General features: G+C 40.0%; 1 protein-coding gene across 1 annotated transcript; it reads right to left on the bottom strand.

Moving 5' to 3' along the window:
- Nucleotides 1-204: 204 nt before the first annotated feature.
- On the bottom strand, nt 205-8,213 carry LOC110787632 (transcription factor LHW). The gene is made up of 10 exons (XM_021992262.2): nt 7,424-8,213; nt 5,761-5,949; nt 5,507-5,588; nt 5,126-5,167; nt 4,961-5,020; nt 1,779-3,491; nt 1,581-1,682; nt 1,234-1,374; nt 1,016-1,141; nt 205-925 (listed from the first exon to the last, which is right to left on the bottom strand). Exons 1-10 carry the CDS (start codon nt 7,516-7,518, stop codon nt 743-745), a joined length of 2,733 nt encoding a protein of 910 aa, XP_021847954.2. The 5' UTR covers nt 7,519-8,213; the 3' UTR covers nt 205-742.
- Between the last annotated feature and the right edge of the window lie 19,599 nt (nt 8,214-27,812).

Genomic DNA, 27,812 nt, shown 5'->3' on the forward strand with positions numbered 1-27,812 from the left:
AAAACTATCTGTTTTCATCTCACTTCATAACAAAAACTTCCACTAGTTATTGCTTGTAATATATATATTAATGAATTAAATGTAATTGATCGCTAATATATAATCTACTGAGTACTGAGAATACTAACCACAAAAGATGAATGTTTCCGTCAAACTGCTACTGGTACGAGACATATCAAATTAAGGCCAAGAAACGAAACAATCTTAAGAACTGAATTGGGATAATAGTACTTGACAAGATCATACATACAAAATACAAGAGTTTTAAGACCTTAATACAATCCAAGTACATATCTGTAGACCCTGAAACCACGTCAACAAGGATGAAGTCAACTTAATAAACACACTTCTCTTCAAACCTCAGTTTATGAAACCCCCCCTTCCCTACTCAACCTCCTCCTGTGTAATTCTATACATTTGTCTCACTTTACCTCATATAATAACCTTTCCAAAGCTAACCCCTCCCTTCACAATTATATCTACTTGAAACCAAAAATAGATTAGAATAACAAGACTGCTAAGGAAGCCAATGTGCATAGGCAATACCCTATATAGAGAATACATATTCAGAGGTTAAAGACTACTACCTACACAACCCAGATCAAAACCCTCCCTCCCTATCTACTTTCTAAGTGGGGGCTTCGGGGACATGAGGACACAACTCCACCTGCGTAAGGACACCGGATTTGTCGGTCATAGCAAGTCACAATGTCTTGCTCTCAACATATCCACTCTCAAACGACTATATCATACGACTAGATGGTTCACCGCAAACTAGTTGCTGATTAACTGGAATTGGCGCAGGTACAACTCCCATATTCTCATCATTTGTGCCATGAACTGAACAAGTGCTGCCTTTTAGAGTTTCTTCCAATAAATGAACTAGTGAGATGAATACTTCCATCCTCGTGACATCCCTGTTTGCCTACAAGCAAACATGTAACCACTTAAATGAAGCCTCCCATTACTTAAAGAGTAAAGTGCCTGAGAGAAGGATCTATGTACTAAGAATTACCTCAACTGCAAATCGTGCCCATATCTTGTCATTCTGAGCCTCCATTACACCCTTTAAGATAGTCAACCCCAGTCCTCTAATAATATCAGCTATCTCTAAGAAAAATCCCCGTTTTTCACAAAGCATCTGAGAAAATGTAACATCATTACGAATGATTAGTAATTTCAGATAAAAAGATGATAAGATCCACCACAGTTCTTTACTAAACAAACAGCTACCTCTATAAGCAATTGTCGAGGTGGATTCAAATCTTCAACCACTATCGGACAAACCAGAGATTGGGAACCAAGCTCAAAGGCCCAGGTTGCACTGCCCTGAAATTCATCATTTAAAGACATTCCACCTTGCTTTTTAGCTATCTGCATGCAAGATCAGAAATGGAGAATTAAAAACACTTCACATCTCTACCATTTTGGGTTAAAGAATTAAACCTAAAAAACAGCACTAGCATGCCATTCAATTCCACGTCATGTAGGCATGTTGAGTTCACAATATGAGCTGCAACTGATTCTACTAAATGTCAATCTCTAATACTCGAAGTTAAACCAATAATGATAATCTCTACCTTGGATTCCACTGTTTGTTTTAGTTTGTCAGCATGGTCAGTGACACTCTGCAGGAAAAGCATGTGCTTTATCGTACGTTCCAGCAAAGCATCAATACTACACTGCAAAACATAAACGAAAGATAGTGTCAAAACTGTCTACGTCTTTCTACGAAAATATGAAACCAGGGGAAGGATGATAACAAACAAATATTTTACCTTGGCCCCATTTGGCACTATGTCGCGGAGCTCCTTCACACGATCTTGGATCATCTGCCGATCTTTAGGCCTTGGTCTGGGATTCTCTCCAGGTTTAAGTCTTTTTCGGTTTGATTTTCCTCCATCAGACTTCTTCGAATTTGCAGTAGAAACACTAGTACTAGGCCCTTGTTCAATCCAGGAACTAATTTGTGATCCATATGTACAACTACTGTCGTCATTCTTGCCACATGAAGACCTGACGGCGTTGCCTATTGGTTCAACTAACCTACTTACAGGCTTGGAAGGCCCAAATAGCTGGCTCTGCATCCTCTCTGACATATTAAACATACCAGATGATAGAGGCTTGCTGTTAGGAGTACTAGGGATAGAGTAACTACTAATCTTTGATACGGTGGTCTTGCAGGAAGCATCATCATCTGAGATCTGCCGGGTAACCGAACCAACACCAGATATAATAGCATCCAAGAGGTGATCAGAACCAGAAGAAGAAAAAACAACACTTCCTGAGATTCCTTCATAATCTGAATACACCTCAGATCTAAAATTTTGTAGGTCCATAGATTTTGGCAAATCTTTAGATTGATTTTTTAAATTCCCACAGAAGCTGTCAGGAAGGTTACTAGTGTTACCGTTCAACAGTTTGTTCTTAAGATCCACTCCCAGAACATCGAATAAGTCATCCCCTGCTGAGGACTGAATAAAAATATCCTCAAGTACAGTGTCCTTTGGTGGTGGTGCGTAATTTCCAGATTGAATATGCACTTGTTTTGTGGCATAAGTTTCCTGGACTTTGGGGCGATCACTATCCCACAGTTTCCCATGGGTATATTTAGTTGCAAGCGCAATGTCTGTGGCGTAATTTCCACGATTGAGGACACCTGCTGATTTACTACTGCTACTCGATTTATCTGTTTTCAACAAAACAGCCCCATCCTCGACAGAAGAATCAGTGTCCTGAACTACCATATTGCCACGAGCAGATGTTTGAAATGAATGGTCATGTTCACCATTAATACCAATACCCAATACATTTTTTGCAGACAAGAGGGTGTTGTTCTGATTCAAAGCAGCACAATGGTATTCATTATGGTTAAAGACAGATGTTGACGTGCCATATTTCCCCTCTACTGAACCATCATGTAAGACAATTTGCTGCTTTAACAATGTGGGATGCCAATTGGCAGTTGATTGAGGACAACTGATCCCTGTCCCAGGATTATTTGAACAAGGCTGATTTATCATTGAATCAGATTTACAAGGCATTACAACACCTCGAGTGTTTTGGTTTGCTGCCAGGCCATTTGGAAGGACATTGGAATCTATCACATGACTGATCATTGCTGCCTCATGATCTCCACTGTCCTTGCACGAATCTCGATTCAAGTTAGGCATCATAAATGCTGAACCACTAACTTGCAGGTTATCTTGAAACTGAGTAAGAAAACAATCGGATGATTGATTAACAAGCCTGTGAATCTCAGATGAGTTTCTTTGCAAATTGAAATCTCCTGCAGCTATATTAGTAGAGTTCACCGGTGTTGGATTTCCATGTAGATTGATGGGGTTGGCAGTTACATCAGCAACTGGCAGCCCCAATGTAGATGCAGCATCTTTTGCCAAATAGTTATCGTAGATAAACACACTGGGAATACATCCCAATTGAAGAAAAAAATTCCTCACGTCATGCACAAATCCAACAGTCTCCATTATCTGAAGCAAAAGGTACATCAAGGGAAAACAATCAAACTCAACCAGGAATTGAGGATCAATAATTTAGTCATCAAGCAAGAGACAGCAAATAAAACTACAACAGAATTACATGGGACAGCTACATGAACCAAAATTCATCACTCATGCTGATCCCCTTGAATTCATGTTTGTTTTAACCTCTGAATGAAAGATGAACCAATGTATATCCTACGAACTTTGTTATTTAGAGAATTACATGGCACTTTAAGTAATGAGAGATCAGTCAATTTCAGATTCTCATCAAGGATGTTATATTATGATGTTATGTGAAAAGGTGGCAAAAGTGTAGATTATCGCACTGAGAGATAGCCTAGGTGGACCGAAACATCTAATCAAGCCATATTGCGAATACGATACACAGGTAATTGGATCCGGACTAGATTTGTCTAAAAGAGCCAATAAAACAATCAGCATCCTCAATTCCTCATCATTGAAAGTTGTACCAGGATTAGAATCTATTGGAAATTCTATTGCACAAGAAGCTCTTGTAGAGAAACCTCCTTAAAAGGCAAGTGGTGGAAACTGGGAAGAATAGAACAAACATAGTAGTTTTAACTTCCTAACGCTGAGCTTTTGGTCTAGCTAAGGCTCTGTTCTCTTCGCCTGGTGGTCTGCTTTTTCTAGTTTCTGGCCTGATTCTTCTTGGCTTGGTTTGAATGGTTTCTGTGAGTGCTATATGTTTTTCTGGTCTGGTCTGATTTTAAGAAGAGAACATAGCCTTGATCTATTAAGAAGGTGACAGGAATCCCCTGGGCTAACAGCTTGTGTAGTGAGTTTAGTGACCCAGATTTCTCCTATTATAACTTTAACCCCTTTCAATACATTACACTAACTTTGAAGGTGACAGGAATCCCCTGGGCTAACAGCTTGTGTAGTGAGTTTAGTGACCCAGATTTCTCCTTTTATAACTATAACCCCTTTCAATACATTACACTAACTTTTGACAACCTTACAACTAACACTATGGAAATAGTTTTGGTTCCAGAACAAAACATGTGAAACAAATATTCAACAAAGAAAAAGACATCAACAATGATGTGCAGCAAAGCTTTTGAATTACTAGGTAAATTGGACAAGATAATAGTACATCTTACAAAAGCAAACTTATATTAACACATTTTATCGGGTTTAAGAAAAACTTATGAAAGCGGTGTGGTCCGTGTGGATGATATAAAGATTCTAGATTTAGTGAGCTTTTGGCTTCTGACATCCAAAAAGTAACAGAAGACTCAATACATCACCAATTTGTCTGTGAAGATCAAGCAAATAAAAAACCTTCGGCTCCAAAGTGTTTTAGGGGGATATGTTTTCCTTAAAAATGCACGTGACATTGAATATGTCAGGAATGTTAATTGCTATGTACACAGAGAGCGTGTATGAGTATATGACAAATTCAACTTTCTTCAACTTAAAAGATGATGTGAACTTACTGTTAAGGATGAACCAAGCTGAACAACTCCATGTGGAGCAATTGGAATCACAGCGATCGTCTGCAAATATAGATATACAACTGAGTAACGACAGAGAAGTAGTAACAGCAGGGATAGTAGAACTGACAGCCATAGAACAAAACACTGTTGAGGTTTGAGCCTTACTTGCATTCCAGCAGAAAGTTGGAGGTGAACCTCATTAAGAACCTAAAGACAACAAGAGTTTTCAAGTTAGATAATGCTCAGTAAAACTCAACCATCCTCTCTTATCCACACTAATGCTAAAAAAGGATTGTTGTTTCATGAAGAGTATAACACATCATTTTTTGTGAGTGTGTTTTACAGTGACTTACTCTTTCATTAGCACTTATTTTGAAAGCAATCAACTCACACTACAGAGTAAAATAAAATAACTGATGATTCAAAAATAGCGTGAAAAAGATTTATTTCCGAGGGGGAAACGTCAACAACCCAACAATTTCTGGATGAGTAAAATAGTAATTCAATCACAAGGAGTGGGGGGGAAAAAGATGTATCTCCATGTACCTCAGCTGGGTGAGAAATTTCATTATACATTCCAGAGATAATCCATTGATGATTCCCTGTAAATGCAGCCCGGCCAACCAATCTAGCAAGCCCATGATTAAAAAAAAGTAATTAGGACAAAGTAGATGCTTGATGAAAGAGGGGGATTGGGGAACAAAATAAAGTTTACTTCTTTGGATTGAAATTGTTTGAATTTGACATACAGTAGAATAGATAAGTGATGCCAAGGTAAACAAAAAAGAAGTGAGGCGTACCCTTCTCCAACCACATTAACATGGTTAGATATCATCATCCTCTCTATAAGCAAATGCAATTTGTCACCCACTTGCATCCCGTTATTGTAACCTTCTTGTTTTTGAAAACTTATTTCATTGTTACCTAAATTTGAATTCTGGGGTGCACTGGTAGATGATCCATAGTAGCATTCTTCCCAAATTAATAGCCTGCCAATTCATAATTGCAATTACCTTAGAAAACTAACGAAATTTACTCCACATAAATCCAATACTTCCTTAAAAGTTAAAACTACACCAAGGGAGGAGAGACGCTCGCGCACACACACAAGCTACAAATGAAGAGACCAAAAGCTAGTAGGAGTCACCAGAAAGTCCAGAAACCTACTTTTTAGTGCTTGTTCGTTGTCTTTGCAAGTCTTACGATTGTTTTGGAGACTAAAAACACAATTTTTGGAAGTGGGACAAAGTAGTTTCCGGTTAAAATTATCAAAATGAAATCCGTAACATTTGAGCTCATTATGCAATTAATATGAACACAAATTCTTATTTAAAAGTGGGGTACAATAAATATTGTACACCGGAGTAAAAGTTAACTCAAAATGCTTAAAAGTTACCCTTATGTATGTAAAAGTTGTGTATTTTTTAGTGATAAAAGTTTCATTTTATTTGTTCAAAGTCACTAATAATGTATAAAATTAATCATTTAACCCTTTAAAAGGTTTATCTATCAACTTTTTTAGAATAATATAAAAGTTAATTAAAACTACTCCCTCCGTATTTATTTAAGGGATACACTTGCATTTCCCGACCGTATTTATTTAAGAGATACACTTGTCATTTTTAGTAACTTGTCAACCACACCATCTAATTAAATAATCTATCTAATACATCTTATGTCCCACCACCCTATTAAACAAATAATTTTAGAACTATATCCCACCCCCCACCCCCTAAAATGTCATGGTCCCCACTTGTTTTAGCTATTAAAATATCAACACAACCCCACTTGTTTTATTACCCTATTTCATTCAATTCTTTTTCTTAAAGCCCGTGCCCGGCCAAGTGTATCTCTTAAATAAATACGGAGGGAGTATGTTAAAGTTACGAAAAACTGGTTAAAAGTTATCTAATTTATTGTACACATTGTGCGCGCAAGACCTTTTGTAATATGAAATCTCAAAATAAAAAAATGAAAACAGAGCATAACACATAGATCCTCAAAGACAATAAAGAAGAAACCAAGAATACGGAGTATAAAAGAGTCCAAAAACAAAAATAAAAAACAAGGAATCAAACCAGGGAAAAAGTATATGGACTGACATTCAATTAAACCAAAACAGTTTTCAGTTTTGATACTTGAAATAGTTTCAAAAACAAAAAAGGCAACCAATAATTTCAGCACTGCAGCTCATTGGCTCTTTTGACCCTAAAACATCAAACAAAACCACTCATACTTCACTTTCATACTCAGAAACTTTATCTTTTCTTTCATTTTCTCAGCAAATAATTCATAGTACTCCATATAAAAAAATATACAAAGACTTTGAGAATCTGAGATAATAGTACTCACTTACGGACTTATTAGTAAAAATCCAACTTCAAACTATAGTATTATTTTGGCGCCATAAATAAAATTAAGCTGAAATTGAAATTACTCCGTAATTTATAATCAGAAACTTACTTTGGATTTTGACAACCGATTTTCCAGAAAACGGCATAAGACCACTGATTCACACCGCACAGAGCCTTGAGAGCTTCTTTCAACAAGTAACCCATCGTTCCCGATCACCAAATTTCTCAAAAACGATGCGTTTTAACACCAACACCAAATATATTTTCCAGAAACAAAATAATTATTACTTAGAAAAATTGAAATAAAACTATATGATTATACTGGGTAGAATTAACGCCGGGGGTCATACATTTGTGTTTTTTTCGGTTTGTTTTTCTCTCTATTGGTATTTTCCTATCAGAGAAACTGAAACCCTAACTTCCGCGGCACGAACCTCTCCCCGCTTGTTTTGTCCTCAATCCCCCACTCCTTTTCCTCAATGGATCCAAGTTCTCAACGATCATGTTCCTGACATCCATGCTTTGATTGAAGAAATTTGACACGTAGGAGAGAGAAAACGATACCGAAACCCCTCAAACAACTACACCAACAACAACGCGCTCTCTCTCGTTCGAGAAGGAAGAGAGGGAATTTGAGAGTAAAGAAAAAAATGTTGAGAAAATTCTACACTATACCACTAGCTTTAAGCTCGCAATCAACCACAATAATCTCCATTTCTGGAAAAGTAAAAATAAAAATAGGGCAAAAAAGCGGTTTCCCGGCGAGACAAGAGGTATTCCGGCGAAGAAGTTGCTTCGATTGCAATGAGCTTGTTTGTTTGAGAATCGTGATGTTAGGGAGTGAAAGAGTGGAAGGGAACAGAATGAAGAGAGGAGCTATCAAAATAATGGCGGAAGATAGTAAAACAAAATAGACAGAAAAGTGGAGAGATATTACAGTTTTTGCCACTCCGTGATTTTTGTCGTTTTGGGATACCCATAACCGGGGTATTGCTGTCGAACGACATGACGTTAGTAGAGGACACAATTACCCTCGTGATTTGGGGTATTTACGGGAATTCGCAGCTTTTCGGAGGAGAGAGAAAGAACCAAAAGGGCATGTGAGAGTGTCGGGACAGGGGCAAATCTGTAGTATGCCTGTTTTGAGACACGTGTCCACTATGACAACATTGTCCTTATTGGACCTTGTAGTAAGACTTTGGTCCTGTTTGGTAATCAACGGTTAGCGGTTAGCTGTAGCGGATTGTCTGAACTGATTTGACTAGCTGGTTTGACTAGATGATTGTATTAGCGGATTGTAATAAAGTGTTTGGTAAATAGCTTATTTATAATAGCGGTTTGATGTGTAAAATGCCAATAAGGACATTGGGTTAATTTATTATTGGGTACTTTCATTAATAAGGGATTTTTTCATTTAGATCTACTTTGTAATTATCATTTGGATGAATATTGAAATTTTTGTAAAATTAATGTTTAAAATCATTAAACCATTTCCTCAAAAAAAAAAAATACTATTTAAGTCAAACTTAACATGGGAGATAATACTCCTACTCCTACTCCAACTCCAACTTATACCGAGTACGGTTTATCTATTTAAGTTGTTTTTTTTATTTGGCAGGTTTTTTTTATGTATTTAAAATTATATTTTAATGATTTAAAATTAAAAAAAATGGACTACTTACCCCTAATTTTCTACCCACCTTTCTTCATCTTCCTTAACCGCAAAACGCCAAACCTTCTCACGCCACTTACCCACCGCCGTCACCATCTCCATCTCCATGAAGCAAAAAAAAAATCAATGGAATTTGACAATTCGGATCAAATCCTATACTATTACGGAGATTAAAAAGCGGTGAAGCCCAATTAAAACTTTCACAAATCAAAATTTCTCTTCAATTCATAAGCATATTTTGATCTAAAATTATTTCGATGAAGGTTAAATCTCTCAAATGGAGACATGCATGTATATTTGTGATGTGAAATTATGGAAGAGGATAGAGAAATTCCTTTTTTTGGGCGATTAAAGAGAAGTACTTGCTCGATCAGTTGCTCATACCTGTAGACACCAACTTTTGTCCCCATTCCTGAAAGGGAAGGTTCGATGATGAAAACGTAAATCTCCACTTGACAACGCATCTCCTATGAAATAACGAATCTCAATTCCCCTTTTCATTTCACCCGAAACCTGCTATTTATAGAAACCTGCTATTTGTGGAAACCTGCTAAAAATAGTAACTGCCGTAATGGGTAGTTGTTAAAAGTGGCAAGTCATAAAAGATAGAAACCTGTCAAAGTTAGGTGTTGCACTCCAACATAAATCCTAAATGAGATAGAGAATATGAGAGAATCCTATTCCTAATATGATTCGAAAATAAGAGTCACGTATTAATTAAAATCCTAACGAGCCTAGAGTTCGTAACGGGCCCAGACGCATCCCGTCACAAGGTTAATACGCACTAAAAGACTCAATTAAATCTCAAATACTCCGGATTCTAGAAATCCGAATCTGACTAAGAAAACAGCCCAGGTCCTATTTTCAACGCCTGGTTCTGGGCGCCGAAATCTTCGGCGCCCAGGCCTGGGCGCTGAAAATACCTGGTACGTGTTTTTTCCTAATTCCCCGTGGATTAGAGTTCTACAATTCTATCTTTCCACGAACTCTTTTCTATAAATAGGGCCTTAAGTTCGACGTGAAAAGGACACACAACACACAATGATTATTCTGAGTATTGACTCCAACCCCTAAGCCTAAGCCTCACGCTGCGAAATTTATCACGCGTTCTGTCGCAATCGATCCATAAATCGAACAGAACGTATCCTGTCCCATAACTTGAGATTCGTTAAATAAAAGGAGAAATAGCAAAGTCAAAGTGGTTAGTTTTCTGAGAACCGTGACGTACCTCTCAAGGGTGCGTCGTAATGTGTCCCTTTTCTATGATTTAATTGCTTTCCTCGCCCTTTTATGAACTGTTAAACTAATTAAATCTGATTGTTCTATCACGCCTAACAAAGATTATGTTTTTGGGAAATTGGATTATCATGCCACGTCCCTTAATACAATCTAAATCAGATAATCGCGCTCGATCTAGTATTATATGTTGCATATTGTTAAAATCGACTCAGATTAGTTTAGTAGTTAACGCATGTCCCTTCAATTATTTATGCTGAGCTAGTAAGGATATCCTGCCTCTGGATTTATCGAAGAGCGAGTACTCCTCTCGGTAGTTACAGTCCCCCGAACCCTCAATCTCTACCCTGCGGGTGTACGTTGAGCGATCCCCACCACCAGGGATCACAAGGGAACCTACGGCCGTCGTGGTCAAACATAATTGCACTTCCTTTATGTCACGATAACCGGGTTTTGTCAGTTTTTCTCATTGTCGTTAAAAACTGAATGGCGACTCCTATATTACTAGTCGATTGGGTGTAAACTCACAGGAAATCCAATTACACTTGATTTGACAAAAAGAAGCGTCACACCCACGAGGGACGAGGTCACGCATTAGCCTCATGCTTTTTCGACCCCCTCACAGTGGCGACTCCACTGGGGGAAGTGAAGGAAATACTCGTGCTTGTAGGTAATCAAAATAGCCGAAGGGTGAAACGATCCTACCCCGCGTTTATTTCCCCATCAAGTTGGGACGACCTGAAAATCAGCATATTAATGTGAACGGACAGAACTGCATAACGAATCTCGGCTCCCTCGGGAGTTGGGACTAAGGATACCTTTTTCGCCAATAGGGGGGGTGACACGCCGCGCAATGTTGCCCACTCGGTACTTGTGCAGGTAGTACACCTATCCCGAACCCAATCGCTCGCTCATTAGGTCCCTCTCGCCTGCATGCCCCCTTGGCTTGCACTTGCGGGTTGGCCTTCTGGGGTGAAATTCGCCTGTTGAAGGCACTACCTCGACCGGGGCATGTGTCGGATCTGCGATAGAAGCGGTACCAAGCCAGGCGCAAATACTACCTCGTCCCTCGTGGGTGTGACGCTTCTTTTTTGTCAAATCAAGTGTAATTGGATTTCCTGTGAGTTTACACCCAATTGACTAGTAATATAGGAGTCGTCATTCAGTTTTTAACGACAATGAGAAAAACTGACAAAACCCGGTTATCGTGACATAAAGGGAGTGCAATTATGTTTGACCACGATGGCCGTAGGTTCCCTTGTGATCCCTGGTGGTGGGGATCGCTCAACGTACACCCGCAGGGTAGAGATTGAGGGTTCGGGGGACTGTAACTACCGAGAGGAGTACTCGCTCTTCGATAACTCCAGAGGCTGGATATCCTTACTAGCTCAGCATAAATAATTGAAGGGACATGCGTTAACTATTAAACTAATCTGAGTTGATTTTATCAATATGCAACATATAGTACTAGATCGAACGCGATTATCTGATTTAGATTGTTATAAGGGACCTAACATGATAATCCAATTTCCCAAAAATATCATATTTATTAAGCGTGATCGAACAATCAGATTTTAGTTAGTTTAATAGTTCATAAAAGGGCGAGGAAAGCAATTAAACCATGGAAAAGGGACACATTACGACGCACCCTTGAGAGGTGCGTCACGGTTCTCAGAAAACTAACCACTTTGACTTTTCTATTTCTCCTTTTATTTAACGAATCTCAAATTATGGGACAGGATACGTTCTGTTCGATTTATGGATCGATTGCGACAGAACGCGTGATCAGTTTTGCAGCGTGAGGCTTAGGCTTAGGGGTTTAGAGTCAATACTCAGAATATAATTGTGTGTTGTTGTTTTCACGTCGAACTTAAGGCCCTATTTATAGAAAAGAGTTCGTGGAAAGATAGAATTTGCAGAACTCTAATCCACGAGGAATTAGGAAAAAACACGTACCAGGTATTTTCAGCGCCCAGGCCTGGGCGCCGAAGATTTCGGCGCCCAGAGCCAGGCGTTGAAAATAGGATCTGGGCTGTTTTTGTTAGTCAGATTCGGATTCCTAGAATCCGGAGTATTTGAGATTTAATTGAGTCCTTTAGTGCGTATTAACCTTGTGACGGGATGCGTCTGGGCCCGTTACGAACTCTAGGCTCCATAGGATTTTAATTAATACGTGACTCTTACTTTCGAATCATATTAGGAATAGGATTCTTTCGCAATTTCTATCTCATTTAGGATTTATGTTGGAGTGCAACACCTAATTCTGACAGGTTTCTACCTTTTATGACTTGCCACTTTTAACAACTACCCATTACGGCAGTTACTATTTTTAGCAAGTTTCCATAAATAGCAGGTTTCTATAAATAGCAGGTTTCGGGTGAAATGAAAAGGGGTAATGAGATTCGTTATTTTATAGGAGATGCGTTGTCAAGTGGAGATTTACGTTTTCATCATCGAACCTTCCCTTTCGGGAATGGGGACAAAAGTAGGTGTCTACACTACCCATAGAAGCCTATCATAAACTACGTGACATATTTAATTTTCAAATCCATGTTTGTAATGTAGTTATGTGTAGCGAACTATGTGACTATGTTATGATTGTGCATACGAATAATGCTAGACAAATAATGCTAGAAAACCAACGACCTTAAAAATTGCCCAAACATTCATGAACCAATTGGCCAAAGAGTTATACCAAAATACGTGTTCCGCAAGCCCGAACGATCGCCACAAAAATAAGCGACGCTCGGGATGGCCGTAACGAATCCCACAAACGCTGCCCAACGCGTAAAGGACGTTATAAGGCAAGTACGCAAAATTAAAGTCGCAAAAACAAAAGTAGACGAAAACTGAAAACGAGAACCAGCCAGAGACGCATTATCAACGCCCCTGGCTGGGCGCTAAAATTTCTCATGCCCACCGCTGGGCGCTGAAGTTGCTGCCTGGCCTTTTGGTCAGGCGCAGCAGCCTCGGTACCCGCGTAAAAAAAAATACACGTAGCAAAAAAAAAACCTTTCGTAAAAATTGCTGCAAGGGCGTATGAAAAGGCACTCGATTCTAAAAGCGACTTGTAAAAAAAATAAAATAACTCTTTGTGTCGTTGTTAGGCCTCCTATGACGACAATGTTCGGCTCCAAAACCGAGCACGCTAATCGAAATAACCTTGGATGTCACATGGGCAAAGTATTCAAAAAACTAATGTTCAAATAGAGTCTTTAAAGAAAAATAATGTTCGAATAAAAAAAAAAATCCGAGTCTAGACTAGGCTATGCCAAAAGTACAACCTAAATCCTAAGTCTTAGTTGTCTTATCCATAGAATCGGTCCTAATGCTTGGTGTCGTTCTGCAAGTCAAAAGGTTAAACCATATTGAGTCTCCCTTCCTAACATTTAAATCAATAAGCACCCATATGTAATTGTCATCATTTGCTAAGAGTCTACGGCCTCAATACTCTCTCTCACCCATAAAAAGAATATGTTATGTATTTGCAAAATGGAAACGGTCACATTCTGAAAATCATTCCCCCATAGTTGCACAACCCCCAAAGTGAACCTAAGGTGTCAATACCATTGGCAAAGAAAAAATTAATGGCCTCAAGGCTTATAATCACATTGGGTCACGACTATCATAGTCCTCTCGAGTCACTCGCTCCTTGAAATACTACTAAGTACGGACTAAAAGATTTTCCATGAATGCAACATGACCAACCATGAAAATACCCAAATCGGCATACCATAAGGCTACTATTGGGGTAAAGCAATACACACTAAGAGGGAAGCCGCACTAATGATTCTAGTCTTGCAAAAATAAAAATTCGATCTCCCCAACTAACTACCTTGCCAACATTAAGCAAAATGGCGCATGACAAATAAACACCCGAGGGTTAAAATCTAAAGTGTCAACCAACGAAAGGTATGGTCCAATTAGCCTAAGTCTGAGAGTCGCTTGGTCAAGTGTTATAGGCTTACGCCACGTCATTATTTTGAGTCTAGGCCACCTCCTTATATTCATACACGGGTTATAATCAGAAAGATTAATGAAAGTTCGAGCCTAAACCACGACTTCCAATTAACAAAAAATTTATTTTCGATGTAATTCTTTCGTTAAATTTCAATAAGGTAAAAATAATATTTTGAATCTACGCTATTTGCACATTTTAAGAAACGACTAAATACGCTTGCAAAGTAAGACAATTTAAAGGTCCACCCTAGGCCTACTAAAATTAAAGGTCCACCCTAGGCCTACTAAAGTTAAAGGTCCACTATAGGCCTACCAAACGAGGCTCACTCAGTCTCGCCTCGTGACTCAAAGACCACAACCATCTACCTCTTAGCCCAAATAAATTTTTTTGAAGGATTCATGTTGGGGAGAAATCCCAAGCAAAAAGAAAAAATAGAAAGAGCCATGAAATACTTAAAAAGAAAGAGAAAAGGGAGAGCGAAAAGAGCAAGCCATGAAATACTTAAAAAGAAAGAGAAAAGGGAGAGCGAAAAGAGCGAGCCATGAAATACTTAGCCCGTACCTTCCAAGGTGCGGAATTTACCAAGGTAAACGAAGGAAAAAGTCAACCAATCCAAATCATAAAATTCTACGATGTCTACCCTTTCCAATCCTTATGTTCTTAGACGCCTTCGCTCTGGGGCCCCTGTTCAGCTCATTTAACCCATCCATGTTCTCATCGCCATAACCCAAGAAACCATTAACTCGACTCTTGTTCTTGAACTTGTTGTCAACTGCAAACCACGTACGGCCATTGACACGTGCGTCATACCCATTATTTCCAAAACCTGCTCTTACACCACCATTAGCATAATGACCATATAACTTGTGTGGATACATCCTGTTGATATACCCTTGAGCCGTCCCCATTCTACTCACTGGCTTTGGTTGATGTAAACTCGTGACACTAGCTTGAGGCTGCAAATTGTGAGTCCTAGAAGATATAATCCTCATGCTTGACCAATACCCATACAAATTATCCTATCTCATTCAACCCATCTTTCAAACCGTCTTGAGTCACGAATAAAAAAAAGAAGACAAATGAAAAGTACAAAAAAGTAATAAATAATAAAAAAGGAACTCCGCAAAGCGCTTCTAAAGTTAGTCTAAAAAGAAAGAAGAAGCATTTAGCGCACCAAAAAAAAAGATCCGCCCACAAATCATATTCAGCGCCCACAGCTGGGCGCCGAAATCTTTAGCGCCCCAGCCTGGGCGCTGAATCTCTCTGCTTGCTAAAATTTGTCCAGAAGTGCTCGTCATTTTATCCGCACATACACGGAACAATAACGAACACTTGGGGGGTACAACACGTATTCAGACATACGTACCACCAAAAAATACATGTACTCAAAAAAAATATATATAACAAATTTTTGGCTTACGGCAAGGCAGCAGATTAAAATAATAATAAACTTCACTTATTCTACCGTTTCAAATAATATGTTTCCACCTCAGAACGTACTTGTTTAAAATCGGCATTCTAAGAAACCATTTTCTAGGCTAAGAACTACGCAAGACCTGATTCCAAATTAAACCTATTTAAGGCGGATACGTAGGCAATCCATGATTCGGTCCAACCAATTTGTAAAAATATTAAAGCCTATAGAAAAACAAGAATAAGAAATAGAGTCCCTTATTGAAATTTAATTACTTGCAATCCAAGTCGAAAGAAAAATTTAAGTCAAAGGAAGAATCCAAGTCATCAAGATGCCAAAATTAATGAGCACACATCGAAAAATAATAAGGGCACGTACCCTTTCCAGAAGGAGCACTCACACTCCTAGGCACTTAGCCAAGACTCAAAAGATCGCTTTGCCTCAATTGAATGGGGGCTAGCGCAAGCATCCATGACCTCTAAAGTACTCAACTTGACCCTCCCTAAAAGCGAACTAACTCACTTAAAGAATTTCTTTCACCACCAGACATGGTCGTTCTCTTAAAGACCTTCTTTCACCCCTAGACACAGTCATAGTCGCCGACAAGAAGTAAAGGTAGTAAGCTTGCAATAAAGAGGATTGTTCTACGGCATCACCCCATCGTTCCTTCGAACTCAGGGCACCCGTTCATGGTAATTCAAATGCTTGCTAATCCCCTTTGGAAAAAATAAGACATTGTCAAATAGGACTTGGCACTTAACCGAGGCTCACCCTACTCAGACATGTGACACGGGCATCTAAAATCGAAATCTGAAAGCATTATTAATGGGAAGACATAACAGCAATTGGGGGCTAAAAATTGAAATGAAAGAGCTAGGGAAAGAACTAGGTATACCTTGACCTTTTGTACAGACATACACTAAGTAAATCTAAGTCAATTTGAAAATGGTTTATATTCCCGCAATTCTGGAAAAGATGGCCCTAAAAGCCTAAAAGCATATGCCAAACGGGCACAAGTAATATCTTGACACCTGCACCCTGGCTTCCAGCAAATCCTTATACAACATTCCAAAATCGTAACAGTATTTTGATTCACTCATGTAATCCTGTACGAACCCTTCTATAAGTCAACCTACTTAGGACACCTCGGATTGTACACAGTAGGACTCGGATTTCAAATAATTTTCAAAGGCTTCTTCGAACATAATAAAGTGTCATTGGTTTAATCTAAGTATGCGTTTTGCAAGTGAGTCAAAGATATTTCTAAATATGATTATGGATAAAGAAAGTCACCTAGCTTTTGGTCAAGGCACACTTCAACATGTGATTACCTTGACCATGGCAATGTCGCACAATACGACATTTACAAGAGAAGTAGCAGATCACTACTCGAACGTACCTCGCACTAAACGAGTCTGGTTCAAACTATTCATGATCCATGTCACCATGAATGCACAAAAACGTATGCAAGGCATTATAGCACCAAGCCAATCCCGTAGCTACAGTTGGAGGCTTGAGAAAAACACTCTAAAAATGCTCGAAATGACGATTTCATCGCAAATTCTCGACGCTAATGCTATACATATGTCATAGGGGCTCAATCCTAAGCTTTAATCGTGTAAAACGAATCTTAGAGTGGCTACAACCTGTAGACACCTACTTTTGTCCCCATTCCCGAAAGGGAAAGGTTCGATGATGAAAGCATAAATCCCCACTTGACAACGCATCTCCTATAAAAATAACGAAACTCAATTCCCCTTTTCATTTCACCCGAAACCTGCTATTTATGGAAACCTGCTAAAAATAGTAACTGCCGTAATAGGTAGCTTCTAAAAGTGGCAAGTCATAAAAGATAGAAACCTGTCAGAATTAGGTGTTGCACTCCAACATAAATCCTAAATGAGATAGAAAACTTCGAGAATCCTATTCCTAATATGATTCGGAAATAAGAGTTACGTATTAATTAAAATCCTAACGAGCCTAGAGTTCGTAACGGGCCCAGACGCATTCCGTCATGAAATTGATACGCACTAAAAGACTCGATTAAGTCTCAAACACTACGGATTTCAGGAATCCGAATCTGACTAAGAAAACAGCCCAAACATCAATTTCAACGCCCAGCCCTGGGCGCTGAAATTGCATGGGTCCTATTTTCAACGCCCAGAGCTGGGCGCCGAAATCTTTGACGCCCAGAGCTGGGCGCTGAAAATACCTGGGTACGTGTTTTTTTCCTAATTCTTTGTGGATTAGAGCTCTGCAATTCTATCTTTCCACAAACTCTTCCCTATAAATACAGCCCCAAATTCGACGTGAAAACAACACACAATTATATTCTGAGTATTGACTCCAACCCCTAGCCTAAGCCTCACGCTGCGAAATTGTTCACGCGTTCTGTCGCAATCGATCAATAAATCGAACAGAACGTATCCTGTCCCATAATTTGAGATTCGTTAAATAAAAAGGAGAAATAGCAAAGTCAAAGTGGTTAGTTTTCTGAGAACCGTGACGCACCTCTCAAGGGTGCGTCGTAATGTGTCCCTTTTCTATGATTTAATTGCTTTCCTCGCCCTTTTTATGAACTATTAAACTAGCTAAATCTGATTGTTCTATCACGCCTAACAAATATAATATTTTTGGGAAATTGGATTATCATGCTAGGTCCCTTAATGCTATTTAAATCAGATAATCGCGATCGATCTAGTATTATATGTTGCATATTGCTAAAATCAACTCAGATTAGTTTAATAGTTAACGCATGTCCCTTCAATTATTTATGCTGAGCTAGTAAGGATATCCTGCCTCTGGAGTTATCTACGAGCGAAGTACTCCTCTCGGTAGTTACAGTCCCCCGAACCCTCAATCTCTACCTTGCGGGTGTATGTTGAGAGATCCCCACACCAGGGATCACAAGGGAACCTACGGCCGTCGTGGTCAAACATAATTGCACTCCCTTTATGTCACGATAACCGGGTTTTGTCAGTTTTTCTCATTGTTGTTAAAAACTGAATGGCGAATCCTATATTACTAGTCAATTGGGTGTAAACTCACAAGAAATCCAATTACACTTAATTGAATAAAAAAGAAGCGTCACACCCACGAGGGACGAGGTCATGCATTAGCCTCGTGCTTTTTCGACCCCCTCACAGTGGCGACTCTGCTGGGGATAGTGAAGGAAATACTCGTGCTCGTAGGTAATTAAAATAGCCGAAGGGTGAAACGATCCTACCCTGCGTTTATTTCCCAATCAAGTTGGGACGACCTGAAAATCAGCATATTAATGTGAACGGGCAGAATAGCATAACGAATCTCGGCTCCCTCGAGAGTTGGGACTAAGGATACCTTTTTTCGCCAATAGGGGGGTGCATACGCCGCGCATGTTGCCCACTCGGTACTTGTGCAGGTAGTACACCTATCCCGAACCCAATCGCTCGCTCATTAGGTCCCTCTCGCCTGCATGCCCCCTTGGCTTGCACTTGCGGGTTGGCCTCTTGAGCGAAATTCGTCTGTTGAAGACACTACTTCGACCGGGGCATGTGTTGGATCTACGATAAAAGCGGTACCAAGCCAGGCGCAAATACTACCCATAGAAGCATATCATAAACTACGTGACATATTTAATTTTCGAATCCATGTTTGTAATGTAGTTATGTGTAGCGAACTATGTAACTATGTTATGATTGTGCGTACGAATAATGCTAGACAAATAATGCTAGAAAACCAACGACCTTAAAAATTGCCCAAACATTCATGAACCAATTGGCCAAAGAGTTATACCGAAATACGTGTTCCGCAAACCCGAACGATCGCCACAAAAAAAGCGACGCTCGGGATGGCCTGTAACGAATTCCACAAACGCGGCACAACGCGTAACGGACGTTATTAGGCAAGCACGCAAAATCGAAGTCGCATAAACAAAAGTAGACGCAAACAGAAAACGAGAACCAGCCAGGGACGCATTTTCAACGCCCCTGGCTGGGCGCCCGAATTTCTCACGCCCGACGCTGGGCGCTGAAGTTGCTGTTTGACCTTCTGGTCAGGCGCAGCAGCCTCGGTGCCCGCGCATAAAGAAATTACGTAGCAAAAAAAACTTTTCGAATTTTTTTTGCTACGAGGGCGTATGAAAAGGCACTCGACTCTAAAAGGGGCTAAAAAATAAAAATAAATAACTCTTTGTGTCGTTGTTAGGCCTCCTACGACGACAATGCTCGGCACCAAAACCGAGCATGCTAATTAAACGACCTTGAATGTTACATGGGCAAAGTATTCAAAAAATAATGTTCGAATAAAGTCTTCAAGAAAAAATAAATGTTCAAATAAAAAAAAAAAACATAAATCCGAGTCTAGACTAGGCTATGCCAAAGTACAATCTAAATCCTAAGTCTTAGTTGTCTTATCCATAAGAATCGGTCCTAATGCTTGGTGTCGCTCTGGAAGTTAAAAGGTTAAACCATATTGAGTCTCCCTTCCTAACGTTTAAATCAATAAGCACCCATATGTAATTGTCATCCCTTGCTAAGAATCCACTGCCTCAATACTCTCTCCCACCAATAAAAAGAATATATTATAGTATTTGCAAATGGAAACAGTCACATTCTGGAAATCATTCCCCCATAGTCGCACAACCCCCAAAGTGAACCTAAGGTGTCAATACCATGGGCAAGAAAAATTAATGGCCTCAAGGCTTATGATCACATTGGGTCACGACCATCATAGTCCTCTCGAGCCACTCTCTCCTTGAAATACTCCTAAGTACGGACTAAAAGATTTTCCATGAATGCAACATGACCAACCATGAAAATACCCAAATCGGCATACCATAAGGCTACCATTGGGGTAAAAGCAATACACACTAAGAGAGAAGCCGCACTAATGATTCTAGTCTTGCAAAAATAAAAATTCGATCTCCCCAATTAACTACCTTGCCAACATTAAGCAAAATGGCGCATGACAAATGAACACCCAAGGGTTAAAATCTAAAGTGTCAACCAACGAAAGTTATGGTCCAATTAGCCTAAGTCTGAGAGTCGCTTGGTCAAGTATTATAGGCTTACACCACGTCATTATTTTGAGTCTAGGCCACCTCCTTGTATTCATACACGGGTTATAATCAGAAAGATGAATGAAAGTTCGAGTCTAAATCACAACTTCCAATTAAATCCCAGAAACTGGAATCTGAAAAGAAGCAAAAAATTATTTTCGATGTAATTCTTTCGTTAAATTTTAATAAGGTAAAAATAACATTTTGAATCTACGCTATTTACACATTTTAAGAAACGACTAAATACGCTTGCAAAGTAAGACAATTAAAAGGTCCGCCCTAGGCCTACTAAAGTTAAAGGTCCATCATAGGCCTACCAAACGAGGCTCACTCAGTCTCGCCTCGTGACTCAAAAACTACAACCATCTACCTTTTAGCCCAAATAAAAAAAATTGTTGGGGTGACATCCCGAGCAAAAAGAAAAATAGAAAGAGAAAAGGGAGAGCGAAAAGAGCAAGCCATGAAATACTTAAAAAGAAAGAGAAAAGGGAGAGCGAAAAGAGCGAGCCATGAAATACTTAGCCCGTACCTCCCAAAGTGCAACATTTACCCAAGTACACGAAGGAAAAGATTTGAGTCAACCAATCCAAATCATAAAATTCTACGATGTCTACCCTTTCCAATCCTTATGCTCTTAGACACCTTCGCTCTGGGGTCCCTGTGCAGCTCATTTAACCCATCCATGTTCTCATCGCCATAACCCAAGAAACCATTACCTCAACTCTTGTTTTTGAACTTGTTATCAACCGCAAACCACGCACGGCCATTGACACGTGCGTCATGCCCATCATTTCCAAAGTCCAAACCTGCTCTTACACCACCATTAGCATAATGACCATATAACTGGTTTGGATACGTCCTGTTGATATACCCTTGAGCCGTCCCTATGCTACTCATTGGCCTTGATTGATGTAAACTCGTGACACTAGCTTGAAGCCGTAAAATGTGAATCCTAGAAGATGTAATCCTTATGCTTGACCAATACCTATACAAATTACCCTATCTCATTCAACCCATCTTTCAAACCGTCTTGAGTCACAAAAAAAAAAAGACAAATGAAAAGTACATTCTACACTCAAAAATGAAAATTAAAAAAAAATTAAAGAATGTGAATAATAAAAAAGAAACTTTGCAAAGCGCCTCTAAAGTTAGTCTAAAAAGAAAAAGAAGCATTTAGCGCACCAAAAAAGATCTGCACAGAAATCATTTTCAGCGCCCAGGGCCGGGCGCCGAAATCTTTAGCGCCCCAGCCTGGGCGCTGAATCTCTCTGTTTGCCAAATTTTGTCCAGAAGTGCTCGTCAATTTATCCGCACAAACACGGAACAATAACGAACGCTTGGGGGGTACAGCACGTATTCAGATATACGTACCACCAAAGAAATACATGTACTCAATCAAAATTTTTGGCTTACGGCAAGGCAGCAGATTAAAATAATAATAAACCTCACTTATTCCACCGTTTCAAATAATATGTTTCCACCTCAGAACATACTTATCGAATTCGGCATTCTAAGAAACCATTTTCTAGGCTAAGAACTACGCAAGACCTGATTCCAAATTAAATCTATTTAAGGCGGATACGTAGGCAATCCATGATTCGGTCCAACCAATATTAAAGCCTATAGAAAAACAAGAATAAAAATAGAAGTCCCTTATTGAAATTTAATTACTTGCAATCCAAGTCGAAAGAAAAATTGAAAGCACGAAGAAGAATCCAAGTCATCAAGATGCCAAAATGAGCACACATCGAAAAATAATAAGGGAACGTACCCTTGCCAGAAGGAGCGCTCACCCTCCTAGGCACTTAGCCAAGACTCAGAAAGATCGCTTTGCCTCAATTGAATGGGGGCTAGCGCAAGCGTCCATGACCTCTAAAAGTACTCGACTTGACCCTCCCTAAAGCGAACTAACTCACTTAAAGACTTTCTTTCACCACTAGACATAGTCGTTCGCTTAAAGACCTTTTTTCACCACTAGAAACAGTCATAATCGCCAACAAGTAGTAAAGGCAGTAAGCTTGCAATAAAGAGGATTGTTCTACGGCGTCGCCCCATCGTTCCTTCGAGCTCAGGGCACCCGTTCATGGTAACTCAAATGCTCGCGAATCCCCTTTAAAAAAAAAATCAGACATTGTCAATAGGACTTGGCACCTAACCAAGGCTCACCCTACTCAGACATATGACACGGGCATCTAAAAATCGAAATATGAAAGCATCATTAATGGGAAGACATAACAGCAACTAGGGGCTAAAAATTGAAATGAAAGAGCTAGGGAAAGAACTAAGTATACCTTGACCTTTTGTACGGACATAGACCAAGTAAATCTAAGTCAATTTGAAAACGGTTTATATCCCCGCAGTTCTGGAAAAGATGGCCCTAAAAGCCCAAAGCATGTGCCACACGGACGCGAGTAATATCTTGACGCCTGCACCCTGGCTTCCAGCAAATCCTTAGACAGCATTCCAAAAAATCGTAACAGTATTTTGATTCACTCATGTAATCCTGTACGAACCCTTCTATAAGTCAACTTACTTAGGACACTTCGGATTGTACAACAGTAGGACTTGGATTTCAAATAATTTTCAAAGACTTTTTCGAACATAATAAAGTGTCGTTGGTTTAATCTAAGTATGCGTTTATCTCAATGTTGCAAATGAGTCAAAAGATTTCCAAATATGATTATGGGTAAAGAAAGGCACCTAGCTTTTGGTCAAGGCACATTTCGACATGTGACTACCTTGACCATGGCAATGTCGCACAATACGACATTTACAAGAGAAGTAGCAGATCACTACTCGAACGTACCTCGCACTAAACGAGTCTGGTTCAAACTATTCACGATCCCTGTCACCATGAATGCACGAAAACATATGCCAAGCATTATAGCACCAAGCCAATCCCGTAGCTACAATTGGGGCTTGAGAAAAAACACTCTAAAAATGCTCGAAATGACGATTTTATCGCAAATTCTCGACGCTAATGCTATACATACATCATAGGGGCACAATCCTAAGCTTAATCGTGTAAAAAGAACCTTAGAATGGCTACAACCCCTCCCAAATTCTAAGCACTGCTTAGAGTATATAAAGTCACCCCACTACCAAGGGTAACTGAAAATCGCGAGTCACCAAAACTCCGATCAAACTACTGCACATAACGCTCGCCATACAAGCGCCTGTTACACAGTCTACCTCGTTCCAAAACAAAAGCGAAAGAAAAAAAATCAAGGATAAGAACCGTCAAAATATGCCCAGAAATCATTTTCAACGCCTAGAGCTGGGCGCCGATATCTTTAACGCCCCAGCCTGGGCGCTGAATCTTTCTGCTAGCCATGTTTTTCCCAGATATAAAAATAAGAAAGAAACACCTATGAATCCTCGCATCGAACGAAGTAATAAGTCGTGCAAACCCACGCAGAAGGTGCTACACTTGTTCGAGCACCTGAACCAGGCGTGATGAAGTACTCCAATGCAAAAAATAAATCCCAACACCTGGAGGAATGTTCTAAGACACGTTGTTAGGCCACACAAGCCTACGTCGCACCATAAGTTCAACCATCCCACGGTACAAGTCTAAAAAAGGAGAGTAAGGCATATTGCACTAATGTAGGCACGACCAAGAGCACGTGTAAAAGAGGCAAAGACTACTTATCGCCCAAATTCAAAATGCAAGCCACACGACTTCTACATTAAGGATTAAAGGTAGCAAAACATTACCTACCACGGAAGGGATAGCTCGCACTTACACGAGCGGAACCCTAAGGCATCTTTCTCGAAAGAACCTACAAAATCGTACGCCAAAAGGAAGCATCCCAACATGCATACTTGGGGGCTCCAAGCTACGAAACAACCATGGCAAAATAAAAAATCTCGAAGAAAATGTTTGAACAATCAAAAGGGCACGATGTTTGAGCCCACTTCATGAATGGGCCTGAACCCTAGCAAGCTTCTAAGCAAACTATTCAAAATCAATCATTGCTCAAAAAATGATTCAAGCAAACTGATTAATGGACCGCACGCAACGGCCATTCTATGAACGCTCGTTCGCACATACATATCATCATTCTAAGTACCGAACATTCACGAACGCGTTCAAAAGAAAAAAAATATATACAAGGGCGATCAAAGTCTTACGCCTCAAGGTATGTTCCTCGGGCCATATAGACTCGCCCAACTATCGCAATAACTGTACGCCTTAAAGAGCAACAATTCCTTAAAATAATCGCCCCAAAGCGACAAGCACCGTAGTCCACCAATCGGCTACGGCTTCTCAAGAAAATCATCACGTTCTAAAAATAAAGAAAAAAAAACAAAAGAGAAGAGAATACATAGAACTTCCAAGTGAAATAAACGAATGAACAAGAGGCCAACTGTGTCATCAAAAGACCAGCCCAAACAACATTTTCAACGCCCCACCTGGGCGTGAATTATTTCAACGCCCAGGCCTGGGCGCCGAAAATGAACCCAGGCTCAAAAAAGGGCCCTAACTTCTATTGGGCCCTGCCGCATCCATTCGACTCGAAAATTGCCGATTTCCTTACTGAAAGTTGCACCTCACGACTTTGTCAAGAGTAGCACACCACTACGAAGATCGCTCGCACTTACGAGCACAATCCCAAACACGATCAAGGACATTACAAAATGTGTGTCCCCAAGGAACCTCTTCAACCAGAAATAACCGTCAAGCACGAATGCTTGGGGGCTCGAAAGAAAATATATATTTCAAAAGAGAGAAAATATATTATGCAAAGTTAAAAACAATATTCCCAAACTACGCTGTACGAAGTCCCGTGTTTGGATGTCTCAAAAAATAAAACCAGTTTACGACCTCTAGACAAAGGTCGCCGTTGATACTTATACATAGTCCCCTAATCAAGGACCCAGGTAGTGGCAAAATTGAGCCGAAAAGACTAGCTCAAAACCATGAAAAGGTGATGACCACGAGACTATGGTCCATCTAAATACGTTGTCAACCCACATTTAGGTTCCAACTAAATCCGAGAATCCCTCGAAAGAATTCGCTCCTACAAGAATGAACAAAAAAGAAATTCTCAAAAGAAATCACAAGAACAAATGAAATAGGGGCTTGCCCACCTCAATCAGGCAAGATCGCGCCACGAACCGCGCGAATTCCAAATCAAGAAAAAAAAAAGAAATTCAGGGACGTCCACCCTCAGCGGACAGGGCTCGCCCACCTGCAGAGGGCGGGGTCTGCGTCACTAGCCGCGCAGGTCCTCAGTTTTCGAAAAAATAAAATCTTCAAATTCAAAATAGGCTCGCCATCTTTAGCCGGCGGGGTCTACATCACAAACCGCGTAGGTCCATATTTTCAAAAAATGAACACAAAACAAATTTCAAAATAGATTCGTCCACTTCTATCGGACGGGGTGTCCACCCTTAGCGGACAAGTTCGCCATCTTTAGCCGGCGGGGTCTACGTCACAAGACGCGTAGGTCCTTATTTTCAAATTTCAAAAATAGAATCGTCCACTTCTATCGGACGGGGTGTCCACCCTTAGCGGACAGGCTCGCCATCTTTAGCCGGCAGGGTCTACGTCACTAACCGCGCAGGTCCTTAGTCGCTGCAGCGATAACTTTTTCTGATTTTCCCTTTTTTCCAAAAAATAAAGGATCGGTTTTCCCTTTTTCCAAAAATTAAAGGATCGGTTTTCCCTTTTTCCAAAAATTAAAGGATTGGTTTTCCGTTTTTCCAAAAAAGAACGATGTGCTGAATTTTCCTTCGTTTTACGTCCCATAAAAACAAGGGGGTTTTTCTCGTTTAGGTAACCGTGAAAATGAGAATCTTTAAAAACATTTTTACCTCGTGGTTGGGCTTGGCCAGGCCCAATTACAATTTATAGCTTTGATTTCGAAAACATCTGTAGCCACTCCCAATGACAAAGTGAGGAGTTTCTACGCCTCTTTAGATACTTCCAATGACAAAGTGAGGGAGTATTCTATACTATCCGTTGACAAATCTCTATGACACGTGAGGGATATGTCGACATTTCAAGTGATGACCCTTAAGTCAAATGTTATCACTGGGGGGCTCGTGAGACCCTCGCAAAACAGGTCACATACACCATGGCTTGTTTGGCGCACTCCGTCCAGTACTTTGACCATCGTCTCATCCCGAGACTCAGTCAAAGTGGGGGCTAACTGTAGACACCTACTTTTGTCCCCATTCCCGAAAGGGAAAGGTTCGATGATGAAAACATAAATCTCCACTTGACAACACATCTCCTATAAAATAACGAATCTCAATTCCCCTTTTCATTTCACCCGAAACCTGCTATTTATGGAAATCTGCTAAAAATAGTAACTGCCGTAATGGGTGGTTGTTAAAAGTGGCAAGTCATAAAAGATAGAAACCTGTCAGAATTAGGTCTTGCACTCCAACATAAATCCTAAGTGAGATAGAAATTGCGAGAGAATCCTATTCCTAATATGATTCGAAAGTAAGAGTCACGTATTAATTAAAATCCTAACGAGCCTAGAGTTCGTAACGGGCCCAGACGCATCCCGTCACAAGGTTAATACGCACTAAAAGACTCGATTAAATCTCATACACTCCGGATTCTAAGAGTCCGAATCTGACAAAGAAACGGCCCAAACAGCAATTTCAACGCCCAGCCCTGGGCGCTGAAATTGCCTGGATCCTATTTTCAACGCCCAGAGCTGGGCGCCGAAATCTTCGGCGCCCAGGCCTGGGCCTTGAAAATACCTGGTACGTGTTTTTTCCTAATTCCTCGTGGATTAGAGTTCTGCAATTCTATCTTTCCACGAACTCTTTTCTATAAATAGGGCCTTAAGTTCGACGTGAAAAGGACACAACACACAATTCATATTCTGAGTATTGACTCTAAACCCCTAAGCCTAAGCCTCACGCTGCGAAATTGTTCACGCGTTCTGTCGCAATCGATCCATAAATCGAACAGAACGTATCCTGTCCCATAATTTGATATTCGTTAAATAAAAAGGAGAAATAGCAAAGTCAAAGTGGTTAGTTTTCTGAGAACCGTGACGCACCTCTCAAGGGTGCGTCGTAATGTGTCCCTTTTCGATGATTTAATTGCTTTCCTCGCCCTTTTTATGAACTGTTAAACTAACTAAATCTGATTGTTCTATCACGCCTAACAAATATAATATATTTGGGAAATTGAATTATCATGCTAGGT

This window comes from Spinacia oleracea, chromosome 5, assembly GCF_020520425.1.
Source record: "Spinacia oleracea cultivar Varoflay chromosome 5, BTI_SOV_V1, whole genome shotgun sequence".
In the NCBI taxonomy this organism is placed as follows: domain Eukaryota; kingdom Viridiplantae; phylum Streptophyta; class Magnoliopsida; order Caryophyllales; family Amaranthaceae; genus Spinacia; species Spinacia oleracea.